A 15,428-nucleotide genomic window follows, 5' to 3' on the forward strand; every position below is an offset into this window, starting at 1 on the left:
TTTTTATCTACACTTGATACGATTTTTTATATATAGTACCGATAACGTTTAGATTAGTTGTTTTATCTGTTGGAGGCTTTCGATTGCTTTTTTATCTTGACCGCTCTCAGTCACACGTCAGTCAGAGTCGCGAATAGGTGTGACGGTCGATCGACGTGCGTGACTGACGTGTACAGTATTTCCCTTTGTGCGTTGTCGCGATTCGTTTTTTCATTGCAAACTGTCTCAAAGATGTGCGAATCCGAGAACAGCACCGGACTCATAAGCGTTGTGAAATCTACCTGCAAGTGGGAGATAACCGACTTCTATCTCAGCGAGACTGTGGGGCAACGCTTGGAGTCGCCTCTCTTCACCACAGATGAATATCAGTGGCAGTTTTGGCTGTACCCGAAAGGATACACTCAGGAGCACAAGGATTACATGTCACTTTACATAGTGGCTCGCAATGCCTCGAGTGTGGAAATGAAGTATTCGCTTTCTATCTTGAATCAGAAGAACGAAAAGTTCTTCATGCTGAATTTTAGAAAGGAACTGTTCGGCCCCACCGAAAACAAAGGACGTCACAGATTCATCAAGCAGGAGTTGGTGACAGACGTGAGGAATGGTTTGTTGGTGAACAACAAGCTCACGATCTTGTGCGAAATCGTTCCGGACACCACTGACTACGTCGAAAAACACACGGAGGACGTGGAGCCGATTCGGGAATCAGAAAAGAAAGAAGAAAAACAGTTTGTTAATCTCAACAAGTTTGAGAAGCTCCTCAACAATCAGAAATTCAGCGACGTCAAGTTTGTCGTCAACGGCGGGGAATGCCACGCTCACAAGTGCATACTCGCGGCCAATAGCGAAGTTTTCGCAGTCATGTTCGAGCACGATAATCATGAACCTGAACCGTACGTTATAGAAATAAAGGACATCAGTTGCAATGTCTTCATAGAAATGCTACGGTTTGTTTACACTGGACGGGTGAACGATATGGATCGAATAGTCAAGAATCTTTTGACCGCAGCTGATAAGTACGCGATTGAGGATTTGAAGGCGTTTTGCGAAAAGAATCTGGGCGACCGGATAACAACGGATAATGCAGTCGATTACCTTAATTTAGCGGATCTGTACAACGCTGATAATTTAAAGACGCAGGCCATAAACTTCATAATATCGCACGGCAAGGAGATGATCGATAAGCCGGAATTCAAATCCATAGCGCATCTGCACGAAGACGTGATCGTACAGGTTTTTCGCAACGTATTTGTCAAATGAAGAGTATCACTACGTAATTTTGTATAATCTCATTTTGTCTATTTATTAGTTTTTATAAACTACGAATATTTATATAAATTTTGTTGTAATAAATACACTGTTTTGTCCAAAAATTCAAGATTATTTCCGTTACATTTATTTTATCCTATAACGATACCCTGCTATCTTCGACAATTCGCCATATCAGCAGATGGTAAATCCGATAGCTCGTATGACAATATGATATCAAAGTGATTCTAGAAGTATAAAGTATAAAGTATACATTGACTCGCACTTCAAACAGCGAATATACGCGCAACATTGCCCAACCTTCCGAAAGTCCGTTCCCCCATCGAAACCTTGAACTCCAAAAACGAGTGTAAACTGCAGCAGCCAGACCGAGAGACAGCCATATAATGGAAGTAAAACCGGCCTAATGCAATAATTGCCCGAGACGACAAAAGCCAGCAATTTCCGAAGAGGTTAAATTTCGGCCGATCGTTGCGCGCGAGTACCGCCCCGGCAATAATCGTTCTCCAACAGCCGCCTCGCTGCAACTACACACGAACTATGCACCGCAACAACCACCAAAGACGACCGAACGAAGAGACGAAGAAAAATGAAAGAAATCGAAAAGAATCCGAAAATAGTCCGAATTCTTAGCACTGCAGCAGCAGCAGCTCGGCGTCTGTATACGCGTGTGTACCGATCCTTATTAGCGACGAAATTCCGAAAGCCCAGGGAGGATTCGTTGAAAACGCGTGCAGCGCTACGTTATTAGGGACCGAACTAATTCTCGTACCTGTGCGCTTGTGTGCAGCCACCCACTTCATCCATAAGTATTCGGCGGCAGCGCGGACATTATAGACGTGTGCACGACTAGAGAAGGTGGAGTAGTGACACGTAATAGGAACGGTCAATTTCGTTTCATTACCATTTTTCGTGCGCGAGAGGCTGCAGCGAAATCGGTAGCTATCGTATGCGGAGCGGCTACAATCGGCCGATGCATTCGGGACAAATGAACGCTTTTAAAAGGGCAGAGGACCTATCCGAGCAGCGCAGGGGTATATAACTGCAGACAGATCGAAATTCGCGGTTTTGGCACGGCAATTTGAATGGTTATACGAGAGTCCTTTGCTCGCTCGCTAGCTTTCCGCGCGGTTAAATGAACGAGTAGCCGATCGTAACGGTCGCAAACGAAACGAAATAGTAATAGGTACATGTGTGTGTATAACTCACGATCGTATAGATCCGCTAAATAACAGAGAAGAGACGCGGAGCCGAAGAAGAAGTCGATATTTAAACAAGCGGCTGCAGCGCGGCTAAAAGAGAAAAATTCGAGGAGAGAGAAAGAGAGACAGACGGACGGAATAAGCGCAGACGGATAGGCAGAAAGGAATTCGACTGTTTTTTCGACATGCAACCAGAGCTGGAGTGGAGAGAGAGAGAGAGAGAGAGAGAGAGAGAGAGAGAGAGAGAGTCTAGAGCTGGTATAGCCTCAGGCCAAGCCGATAGCCGTCCATTTCCAGTCGTCAAAATATACGTCTGTGTCTTCTTGTGCGTGGATCCGCGGGCCAACTCGCCGATTATCCATTATCCGAGATTAGAGCGTCACTGCAGTCGCTCCTGCTGCTGCTCTGCAGAAAGAGAGAGAGAGAGAGAGAGAGAGAGAGCGAGAGAGAGAGAGAGAGAGAGAGAGAGAGAGAGAGACGGTCTAGACCGGAAAGGACCCTTAAAAACGCGATTATTTATTATGGCACTCGACGAGCGAGTCACTGAACGCTGCTTCTGCTGCTGCAGTGCGAGCCAAAAGCGTGAGAATCGGCCCCGCGGCTTCTGCAGAAGTTTTAGCCCAACTCGTGTCTCTCTCGCACACACCGTTTTCCTCCTCTTTATTTTCTCCGCTTTTTTGCAATTTTGCTTTCTCTGCCTGTTTCTGCAGCGCGCCGCCGAGGCGAGTGTACGATTTTTGGAGTAAAAGAGGAGAGCCGCGGCTATTACGCAGCGCGCACTTGGCAACTTGTAGTTGTTGCGCGCGTTGCCTTGAACCGCGAGAGAGATTACAGCGGTGAGATGACTTTCAGAGAAAAATAGAAATTAGGAGCTGGCGCGGATCGTTTTGCAACTCACTGCAGTTTTTCTCTCCCTCGTCGCGCACTGAATGAGAATTCCAAAAGCTGTTTACCGTTCGGCAAATCGCTCGCGTCGATCAAAAAGTAAACAAAACGCCGAAGAGCATCCTTGCACAGCTGATGGGAACGATATGTTCAGAAAGTATATACCGGCGCATCAGCCCAGATCAGTGCGTGAATAAAGCGATGCGGCCCGTGTGCTAAGCGTGAATAGCGGACGCGAATAATGCAGTTTTACGCACCTCGTCTATTGTGTGCGCCGCGGACTATAATTAAACGATCGGTGCACGGGCTGATCTCTCTTCTCTCTGTGTAATTAAATCGTTGGCCGTTCACGCGCCGGGCGCGAAAAACTCGACGTGTGTGCGTATAGCTATCCCTATACGCGTCTCGTTCGTTCGCGCATGAGCTGCTCTCGGCGCCACTTTGTGTATATGCGGAGAGAGAAGAGCTCGATTGGACGTGTATAAAAAGAGGTGGGGGGAACTGCTGTGCTTGATTACAGGTTTTCGTAGATTAGAATTGCGAGGAGAGGCAAAATTGCCGCGTCGCTGTTTGTAACTGCAGAAGCGCCGCCGCCGCCGCTTTACACGTGACTCCGAGCGATTTGCGTAATTATCTTGACAACCCTTTAATCACCTACACCTCCTTCTTCTCTCGCACGCGTCTCTTGCCAGAGTGTTCGTCTTCGCCCATTCCTGTCAGCCGCTACTTTCTTCATCACGCATCGGAATTAAAACTCTCGGGTGTGTTTTCACGCGTATACTTTGTATTTCTTCTGTTCGCTACTAGTATGCATACTTCTTGTCTTCCGCCTTGCCATCGCTCATACCTGTGTATCCACAAGCTGCACCTGCGCACACGTGCAACTGTACGCCTTAGATTACCCAGAAGCGCGCGCCGCGTGTAATCTATTAATCTCTCTCTCGCTCCGGTCTCGAGCTTTCGCGCAATATCTCCTCGTGTGGCCCGAAATTCACCGCCGCGGAATTGAGCGTTTACGTGAGAGAGGCGAGTAATTGTTCTTGGATGAGCGTCGCGCGCGCTCGCTTATAATTCGCGTTGGGCAATATCGCTTGCCGCGGCGCGTTATACTTTGCGCGAATTTACATTCCTGCTTAATGCGAACTTAAGTGTTTCTTAACTGGACGTTTAATATCGAGAGCTGCCTCCGCGCGCGCGAAAGCTATGAAGATAGTTGCAGGAGCCCGAGTATGAGCACACAGTGTCGTCAGCAGCACGTAAGAACTATTACTGCAGTCGCAGGTATAGTACAATAAGGAGCGCGGGATCAGGTGATTAATAGCTGCTTCGCGGTCGGCTATTGAAAGGAAATTGTGCTCTCGCGCTGCGGCTCTCGATATTCTCATACATATATCGTTATTCGGAAGGTAATTCAAATCCACGCCTCGTCTCCGCGACATCCCTCTCCCAACCGAAACAGTATCTGCAATTCTAATTTCGAATTTCGCCACGGATTTCCCCATCATCGCACTCATAATTTGCGCAGCATGTATATACCTACACTACCAAGCACTCGATTCCATGCCACCACAGAGTAGCAGTTCATTAATCTCATTTGCAGCTACTGTGCCGCATCTCTCGTCTCTCTCCTCTCTCCCCGCGGCTGTCGCGTTCGCTTACGTACGCTATAATAAACCATACACGTATCCGCCGAGAGAGATAGATAGCGAGGTACGAGCCGCGCACGCAAGTCTAGGTATAATCCGCGGCAGCTGGCTCTTTCTTTATTTTTAATCCGCGCGCCTACTTTCTCGGATTAGTTCCTCCGTGTCTTTTTTCCGAGCCTCGAGCTTATAATCTACACACCGTGAGCGCGTGCCACGACGCGCGACGACTTACGACGCTGTGCACCGCGAGTTATCGGCGTTTAACTGTGTGAATTTTCGCGGCGCGATATAACGCGTGTGGAAAGTGCAAGTATGATCGCGTGCGGTGCCGCGGTTTCAATCAATTAGCGTATAAACTGTGGCTAAAAAGAGATCGATCGCGAGAGCCGATAGATACCGGATTACGCGTGCTTAAACTCGCGCCTTGTATAATAAAATAATTCATGAGAAACGCAGCGAATTACGCCGTTTGCATATACTTGGGGTGGCGTTGAGGATCGTCATCATCGAACAGACGTTAATTCGCGTGCTTGCGATATTCCTCGCGAAAATCGAGCGGCTACTTGTTGAACGTGTACGCGCGCTTTTTCAAGTAACTTACATTCGCGGCGGCATTTTTCAAGATAGATGTATGCCGCCCTGAGATATAAATCTAAATCGCACTATATCGTATCGCGATCGATCGACCGCTGCGCAAAGGGTTTCATAAAATCCATAAATTATCGGTGGCCGCGATATTTATGTGGAATATTTACTTGCTCCGTTAAAAAAACCATTGCCTTCCATATAGATTACCATAATATCGCGAGTAGCGTAAAAAATCCCGCGGGGAACAATAGCTGGCGGCGCGCTTGAATTCGCACAAATAAATAGCCGGTTCTCTCTCGCGCGCGCGCAAGCGAATCGCGCTAAACGCCAAAGAAAATCAATTCGCGCTCGCTTTCATCGGCCGAGCGCACGATAACATGTGCCACCTAGAGAAATAACACAACAAAGCGCGACCTGTTACGTGTGTTCTATAAAGGTATATGTATATATAACGTATACACGCGCGAGCACAATTGCTCTCTCGCCTTGAGTTAAAAATCGCGGCGATTCGCTCGTTAATTCCGTTTGAATCGCGCGCGCTGCCGTGTAGCTATATGTATACACAGCCTTCGAACTCCCACGTCCACCGGCGCTTTTATCTTATCGCGATTAATAAACGAAGCGAGAGAGTAGAGAGCTCGCGCTTGCGCAGGAAATCGTTGTGTAGTGTGCTGTGCGGCTCGTTTTTTCCGTAGATAAGGACGTTGCAAGGTTTTCGAGGGAGAGAGAAAGAGAAGATGTGATAGAGGATACAGCTCGCGCGAAGCCTTGTTGCCAGCGATGGAATGCGTGTATGGGTTTCTTGACTCTATATCGTTAAATTTCTCGCTCTCGGGTATTATAGTGCGGAGTATAGGACGTTTCGTTAAGACACCGCACTATGTGTGTATGTAATAGTGATAAGTGATGAAATTACAGATTGTGGCGTAGAAGAGTTTTCAGGCGGATATCTGTTCTCTCTCACACGTATGCCTGCGCAACTATCTCTTGATTGAATGAAAATTTTCCCTCGGTAAATAAGAATCTATTTTTCAGAGAAATATCGTAAGTATCCGAAGGGCGTATCTAAATACTCGGCATAAATCCGAGGATATGGCATTATGGAAATGCAAGTGTGACCGCAATAATCAACAAATCATTCAGCCTATTAAGGCTCGCGCCAATACAGCGTGTATCTATACATGCGCCCAAAGCAAAAGAAATCGAACTCGAGTTAAAGGAGAGAAAAAAAATAAATCAATTCCCATTCAAAGAAGTATAATATGTACAGGCTTATACGTGTGCCGCTGCTGCGCCCTATACCGCGTGCCTCGTAGACGTTCTTTTTTCATACCAAATCCAAAGGCTGCTGCTGCATACGCTACGCTGATGGGCCCCCTCGCGTCGATTGCTTATGAATATATGATTAGAAGATACAGAAGCTGCTCTGTCTCTCTCTGTCTCTCTCTCTCTCTCTCTCTCTCTCTCTCTCTCTCTCTCTCTCTCTCTCTCTCTCTCCTTGGCCGATCGCATTTCGTGCAGCTGATGGACCACTCCCCGATCGCGCTTCCGTCCGAACAATATATGATAAACACGCCGGAAAAATAAATAGAGCATTTAATTGCGTAATTAGAGGGCCGCGTAGGTCCGCGATCGCGTGACCAAAGCCATCGTCGAACATTCAGCACCAGAGAGATGATTCGTGGATTTAATACGCCGATGACTTTCGATTAGCGAGCCCGAGAATTTCGATGGGCGCATCCGAGCGGCTACCGTAGCACAGCGGATATCAATTTGCTCTGGGATGATGCGAGGAAAGAGGGCTGGACGGATAAACAGACTGCGAACGACGGTAGCATACGTGTGCGGGGTAATGACGGTTTTTGGAATTCTCTTATATGCGCTATCTTTGGATTCGTAAACTGCATTCATACGAGGCATATTTCGTTAGATAAGGCGCATTTTACGTCTCAACAATTCCCGGTATGCACAGAACCTGGAAATAATATTTCACTTTTAAGAACGCGCCAGAGCCTATATAATTTTCCATTTACTTCCTATAGCCCCCGCGCGCGCTATATGCTATACATATATGCTGGTATGTGCTTTGCCTAAAGACTAATTTTCCCGATTTTTAGCCGGTCTATCTCTCTCTCTCTCCCGGCCGCGCGCGCGCGCACCGCCTATTTTCGATTGCAATGCAAGCACGTATACATTTATATAGCCTCACATGGGGCTGGACGTAATGGAGCTTCGCTTTAGAAATAAGCCCGGCGGATAGGTACCGTAAAGCCGTGGCAACAGCGGCGCGGATATAGGTGCGTGCGTGCGCGCGGCGGAGGAGCGAGAGCCGCTAGAAACCGGTACGCTGATTATTATTCGCTCGTAGGAAATTCATTGGGGAGACTAATTGCGACTAATGGCTAGGCGAGATCAGCTGAGGTCAAGCTCTCTCAGGGGAGTAAGCGAGAGGAGGAGAGAAATCGAGCGGCCTACTACTTTGTAATTTAGCTGTCGAGAAAATTCGATTCATTGTCAATTTTCTCGTCTCTCGGTTATTGGAGGAAAAAGTTTGTTTTGAGTTATCGCGCAAGTCTAACAAGCCGTCAGCGCGAGAGCAGGTATGTTTCGAATGCTAACCATCTGTCTGAAGTGTGGAAATCGTTGTTCATATGCATACGTGAGAGGTGTTGAAAATGCGAATGCGCTGAAAATGAAAAATCACGCATCGAACGATTTGTCTGGAAGCAACGATGAAAGATATGAGACTTTCTTCATTAGATAACGATACCGATCGTTTTTCTCACATTCTCTCGAACAAAAATCTCGGCAACAACAATAAGCGCCTTATAATCAATGGCGATTGATCGTTTTTCTTTTTATAACAATATATCACGAATCATTGATCGCTGATTCACTAACCATTCGCTGTAGTCATCGCGACCACAAAATTTGCTCCGATTTCATAACAAATAATAGTTTCGCGGTCTCGAGAGCCGGCGCATACCTCGAATTATTCTTGTTAGCCTCGTCGCATATTAATGACGTAAGATATATGTGCACTTTGAAGTGAGCTTTGAGTAACGAGCGATTATTAAATGCACGAGATTGCGGATCGTTATATCGAAATTTTCATTAAACTTGCGGAATAATTTCTGCAAGGCAAATTTAATTTGGATCGTTTACAGCTTCGCCGTCGTTTCGGTCGTAACAGTCATACTTCGATAGACACATTTAACTGTCTGCTTTGCTATTCTCGTCTCTGCACTCAACGCGGGTTATAATTAATTGAAATTAATTAAAAAGTTGCAGCGTTCCTCCATCAAATATAGGAACGTAAATATAGTCCCAAATGAGTCGTATTACAATAAATTTAAGGCATACTTTGTATCGCGTCGATGATGAGGAATAGGCAGAAATCACGTTACAAAATGCTACGAGTGTATTGCAGCTAGCTGCAGCGACTCGGTGCACAAGATATTTTTCATCCGGCCGCTACTTGCCAAAGTCATTAAGCCGCTTGCTGGCGCACGATTGCGTCGGCATCTAATAATTTGTCAAACGTCGATTGCCGGGGCTCGCAAAAACTTTCTAATGAACACGTAATAAAGTTAAAAAGGGAAGACGTGAGCAAATATCGCAAAGCACGGTTATTTATTGTATTCGAGCACGCGCTGCATTTATTTTATGATTTATCGTCCCGCTTGTCTCTTAGAATGCGATAAATTACTGGTCTCTCTCGCACTCTATACTATTCGCTATACACGCGCGGCTATATGATTAACCAGTGCCACGTATACACGTATAACGCGCGCACCTCTTGATTAATAAAACTCCTAATAAACCAGTGCGCAAGCGATCGATTTAATTCGCGAATACCTTCGGCTGCATTAGATTTTGCGTCATGCGCACTTGGCCTGACGCAACGTGCCCCTTTATACACACTCATACAGGCGAAGGCTTACGAAACGATGGACGACGCCTGATATTCGGCCGCGTAATATTTTATTACACGCAGATACACGCGGACGATCTGAGAGAAAGGTAAACACGCGCGATCGAGAGTGAAAAAGCACAGCGGCGACGAGAGCGAGTCCGTGGATTATTGCTGTTGTTGTGTATAGTCGTGACTACAATGCGCTGGACCGATCGCCAAGAGAGAGAGAGAGAGAGAGAGAGAGAGAGAGAGAGAGAGAGAGAGAGAGGATCCGGTCTATACTCCAACTTTCTCCTCACGGCTGCAGCGAAACTCGGCTAACGCCAAGTCATAATCTCTTGTATAGAGAGAACCACTTCTCCCTCTTCTTTTTTTTCGTCTCGACTATCCTCCTCCGACTTTCCTTCTCGCGCCGCATAGGTATATACCTATACCTCTACTATATACAGGCTGCGCGGAGAGTACGTTTTCCCTCGCTGCAGAGCAGCGGCTCTCGTCGTAGTTCATTATCCGCGGGGAGAGCCGTGTTGTGCTACGGCTCGGAGAATAAAACACGCCCGCGCACACAGTCGTGTGGCGGTTCCGGCCCTTCGAGAGAGACGCTCCTCCGCAGCCTCCTCGCTCGTTCGATTTCGAAAAGCTTTAACGGTTTCGAGGATTCTGCTATTCATGCGAGCGCACGTGATACGCTTCTTGACCCTATTATGCTGCTGCTGCTTCTTCTTCTTCTCATTAGTTCGAGATTATCGAACGAAATGTTTTGACGTTGATGGCTTATGCGCACGAGGCTGCGGTATTATTGATGGTTTGTTGCCTCCTTTGTTGGTTTTTCCGATGAATGGACGAAAAGTGTGTTTTCCACATTAATTACCCCCGGTGTAGCTTCATAATGTAGCGTGTCTGCGGTGAAATTCTCCGGATACTTGTTGCAGGCATACCTAAAACGGCAGCAATTTGTGCGCGTGCAATAAGGAGTTGTAAAAAAGACACCGTTTCGAAATTTCATCGGAGGCGCGAAGAAAAAAGGCGCGAATTAATTACACGCTTCTGCCGTCACGACGCCGTGATATTTTTTCATTTCCACGCGTGTGTACAGCACCTCTATATGCGCCGAAGCTCCTTAATCAGTGAGAAAAATCCCCGGCGGAACAGCAGCTCAGTTACAACATCGTTGAATAACATATACCATAAAGAGAGAATAAGAGGAGCTGAGTATAGCGAGAGAGAGAGAGAGAGAGAGAGAGAGAGAGGAGAGAGAGAGAGGAGAGAGAGAGAGAATAATCGACGCAAAGGAGAGAAAAATTCGAAGGCGTTCGCAGCGCGATACTCACTGCTGCTGCTGCTGCTGCCCCCTCGCTCTATACTCTCAATGAAACGTACACGACGCGCGCATATAAGTGCGCACACGTATATAATATACATCGAAACTCGTAGTCGTCCTCGCGATCCCCATCGCTCTCACTCTCTCGCTGCATATACATATACACACATGCTCGGCACATTCGTACATGCAGCGCAGCAGCTGTAAAAGTATCAGGGAATTCCCCCGATTCACTCGTCGTCGCTCGCGAACATGCGCCACTTAAATTATGACACGCACTGCGCGTTATATCCGCACACAACCACGCTGTATAGTGCATCCGTACGTGTGTACGTGTGTGTATATATAGATGCGAGTGCGAGAAAAGAAAAGGGGAGTGTGATATCATTCCGCAGTTATTCAGCGTGAGTCACACTCTCCGCGCGCTCATTGACACTTATAACAGGCCAGCGCGTTCGTCTCTCTTTCTCTTGTACTTATATTCTCCCCGCCGTGCGATATGCAGTGCTATACGGTATCAGCCTGTGCGCGGCTATGATGTGTATTATTATACCTATACGCACGATTCGGCGATACGCCGTCTGCCTCTTATGTGCACTGCGCGCGAGACAATGGCCCGCCGCCGCCAGTGCTGGCTGCCGCGCGCTCTCTTTGACAAAGGAGGCTTTTGCTCTTTCGCCTAGTTGTCGCCATCTTATATGTATATTCAGTGTAATGCCCTGTGTGCTACTGTGCTGGGGACACCTCTCGATCACGCTGTGGTGCTAAATTATTTTTCTCATATGCATGTGCTTAAAGAGGATTAGTGGCTTTTGTTAAAAAAAGGTATCGATCGATTGTACTGCTGTATAGAGGTTCTTGATTAGAGGAAACTTTGCTATATTTGAAAAAGCAATTTCGAAGCTTCATCGGGAAACTAAATCTTTCATTCGATTGCTTAAAAACAGACGTTACATCTAATCAGGTTGATCAATTTTAAAATTATGCCCGAGCGCGAATATATTTACGAAGAAAAATTGAATTATCGGAAACGCGGGACTTCACGCGGTTCCGATAATTCCTGGTCCCCCAAAAAAACAATATCGAATTAGGAATAAATCGATACGGCACTCGCCGCGCGGTATAATCCCATTTATCTGTCGTCGCGGCATTTCAAATTCCGATGAACCAAAAGTAGAGCGCATTATAAAGTCACTCGACTTCCAATTCAATTTGCCATCGCGCTTTAAATAAAACGGTCCGCGCACGTTTTCAAAAATAAAATGCAGCTTCCAGTAAGACGGATACCCCGCTGCACACACACCGCAACTCTGGAACAATACGTCACGCTCCTTCCTGGCTTTTCATCACATCTCTCGCGCATTTCTTCTGTATCATTCTTCCTCGTACTCGGCGCTATAATACCACTACATCCACCTCCGCCTCTCTGCACTGGCACCTTCGCACAGTCGCGGTTATATATATTTCAAAATATGCGCAATATCCGCGTGCGGTATGATTTGCGGCTCGCGCGCGCGCTCACTCCGGACTGCGCGCATAAACTTCGATCAACGTCAGAGCTCTATCTTTAACCCGCTCTCTCGCGGTCTCTCGCTTTTTATCCGCCTATTTACCCAGCCATACATCTTTATTTCTCTTAATCTGTCTCCTCACTTGCTATTTTTGCTCTTTCTCTTTAAACGTCCCTCCCCCAGCTCTCTCTCGCGCGCGAGCATCTCGCTTTGCTTTTACCCTCGTTACTTCTGGGCCGGCACATTTTTTCGCTCCTCTCCTCTTGCTCTGTAGTCGTCCCGATGCGCGTCGTATGTGCGGCGCGAGAAAAAAGCCGCGGAGGGAAAAAGAGACGAAAAGAGAGACGAGAAGAGGAGGGGGGACGTTTTTGCCATCGCTCGTGAATCGCACTGTTAACATCGCGCGCCGCCTTTGATTAAGAAGCGAGGAATCTGGAAAAGAAACGCGGACAAACTCGCTCATTGTGCTTTTTTTCGGATCGCTTTGCGCGAACTCTTTTGGGATTCTCGCGTCGTCGTCGCCATCGTTGTCGCTGTTGCTGTCCATGTCGTTCTCGCAGCTCTCGTGTGGGTGTGTAAGTGCAACAGTCCCGGAATTACTCGAGCGGCTTTGCTTTCTCTTCCTAGAGCTGCGCGGCGGCGGCTAATGTGTGCGCGCGTTTACGCGTATACGGAGTAAATTGTGTATGGAGGTAGTCCCTTGGGACTCGTGTCCTAATTATTCCGATTTATCTTCTCCGAAATTCGCGCAAACACAAAAAGCCTGACTTCGTGTACGCGATATAATATACACGCGGTCGCAGCTGGAGAATAAATAAGAAAAATTTACAAGCATTTAGTGCCTGGCAGATGCGGTGGAAGCAATTTCTCGCATATAAACAATCACCCAGTAAATAACTCTCGCGAGCCAGAGGTGATAATGTCGAGTCATTAAAAAAGAAAAGACAAGCTCCAAGATACAAGGCTACTTTCCTAACTCGAACTTATCCTTTTTCGTATCGAGCTCCTTCCACATAACACACAGCTAGAGTACAATGAAGAATCGAGTCTCTAGAAAGGCCGAACATACACACACACACACACTCGGCGCGCGCGCGCGAGTTTCTTATAAAAATTCCGTAACCGCGGAACGTAATTTATTAATCGACACGCGCGCGTTATTTGTCGCGCGCTTCAATCGTCGTTTTGCCGCCGCCGCCGCAGCCGCTCGAGCGCGGCTCTTGTAAAGGGCGCGAGCGCCTCGACTTGCATATTTACTCTCTCGACACTGCGGCTTACGTAAGACTGAGTGTGTCTCTCTGTGCTGTACTCTCGCGCGCGCGGAACAACGTGACCTAGGCCGTAAGGTATAGAGCCTGACGAAACGACGGAGTGTATGTGCCGCAACCGAATTTTGCACGGCTGACATTCGGCAAACTGTTATAAAATGTGTACGTACATACAAGAGGGACAGGCTATATTTAGATCGAAAAAGTGTACATAATTTCGCAAGGAGAAAATTTTAATTCACTTTGCTGCGTGCGAGTCGTTATTAATAAGTCACGTGTGTGTTGCTCGGAAAACGTTGCGTTCTACTCTCCGCATACGCCTGAATGGTGGTATCCGATAAAAATTGCAGCGAAAACACGAGGCAGAAACTACCTGCAAAATACCCGCGTAGCTCCTCGTGTAATTACACATAGCCATACCAGCTTATACGTATGAAAAGTCGAGTGTATAAGTTCAAGACTCCGGTCGCACCTCTCGATAGAAAGGAAGCCGCGAGTGCGTCGAGGCCTCGCCCACGCCCTTCGGCTATTAAGTGACCGGCGTATATAATTCATAGCGGCGGAAGAATCTGGGACAGAGCGAGAGAGACCCTTCTATATATACCCGGCGGCCAATAAATCGCGGCATTACCGATATCGAAAAGAGCGAGCAAGCAAGAGAGAGAGAGAGGGAGAGAGAGGGAGAGAGAGAGAGAGAGAGAGAGAGAGAGAGAGAGAGAGAGAGAGAGAGAGAGAGAGAGAGAGAAAGCGATCGGCGATTAGCCCAGTCGTTGCAGTGGAATCTGCATGCAGCAGCCGGAGACAAAGGCGCGGAATCTCGGCGGGACCCGCCGCCGCCGCCGTTGGCTAATTAAGGTTAAGTCCTTAGGCACGCGCGGAGAGGACGTGTGCCGCATCGGTCCGCATTAGCCTCGAGAGTCTATTCCCATCGTTAAGGATGTGCGAGCCGGAGCAGGTTGAGCTGCTGCTGTTGCAGCTTCTTTTTTATTTCTGATGGCGGCTACCGCTGTTGCTGTTTAATACAGTGAAATTTTTATGCTTTTTTTCGACCATATACCGTAATCGAGGCTAACTCGATTATTATACGGACTTTTTTTAATTTGAAAAAGCTCTCGCTATACTGCTACGGTTTTGAAGCGCTGCACCGTATTGTAACACTTGCGACATATAGTAGCAGCGCGTGCAATCTCGAGGATTTTTCATCGCCATTGTTTAAAGCTCTTATCTGATCAATTAATTCGAATTTTTAATTATATTTTCTAGGGAAGCAAATATCGTTTGGATAAGGATCTCGTAAAAAAATATTCAATGTACACTTTGCTCGAGATAATTTCACTTTGCTGTGCTAGCGAGCGCCTTCACTTTTGCAAAAATTCGCAAAAGTGAAGGCACGCCGCAGAGTGTAGTGTACATTGTATTAATACCGCATACCGTGTAAGTAACAGAGATCTGAAAGACGAATCAATTAATTTAAGCACGAGGAATTGCGACTTCCTGATCTACAGTGTCAATCCTAAATGACGATCTTATCGCGACACCGGCTCTCTTGCGCGAGTACATACACGGATTCTTTTTCTCAGAGAAAGTGTTGCGGTTTGTATATACGAGCATCGTTAGATAACGCCCAGGTCGGCTGTGCAGTATACGCGATTTGATCCTGGCCGAGATTGTGCATACTTTTCTCTCTTTCTTAATTAGAAATATTAAGACGCCGTATAATCGAACAAATGATGTAAGTACGGAGTTGATTAGCTGACATACTACAAGAGGAATAACATCATTCAGCAGATTAAGATCTGTTAGATTACACGCACGCGATCCT

The 15,428-nt window shown here is 47.0% G+C and overlaps 1 protein-coding gene across 1 annotated transcript; it reads left to right on the forward strand.

Annotated features, from left to right (window-relative positions):
- Nucleotides 1–231: 231 nt before the first annotated feature.
- On the forward strand, nucleotides 232–1,260 carry LOC100119800 (speckle-type POZ protein B-like). Its single transcript, XM_001603468.3, has one exon. It carries the CDS (start codon nucleotides 232–234, stop codon nucleotides 1,258–1,260), a length of 1,029 nt encoding a protein of 342 aa, XP_001603518.1.
- The last annotated feature ends 14,168 nt before the right edge of the window (nucleotides 1,261–15,428 follow it).

Source organism: Nasonia vitripennis, chromosome 3 (genome assembly GCF_009193385.2).
Source record: "Nasonia vitripennis strain AsymCx chromosome 3, Nvit_psr_1.1, whole genome shotgun sequence".
Lineage (NCBI taxonomy): Eukaryota > Metazoa > Arthropoda > Insecta > Hymenoptera > Pteromalidae > Nasonia > Nasonia vitripennis.

Excerpts from the sequence above, each read along its gene's own strand:
- LOC100119800 (XM_001603468.3), top strand. The coding sequence starts at position 232 with ATGTGCGAATCCGAGAACAGCACCGGACTCATAAGCGTTGTGAAATCT.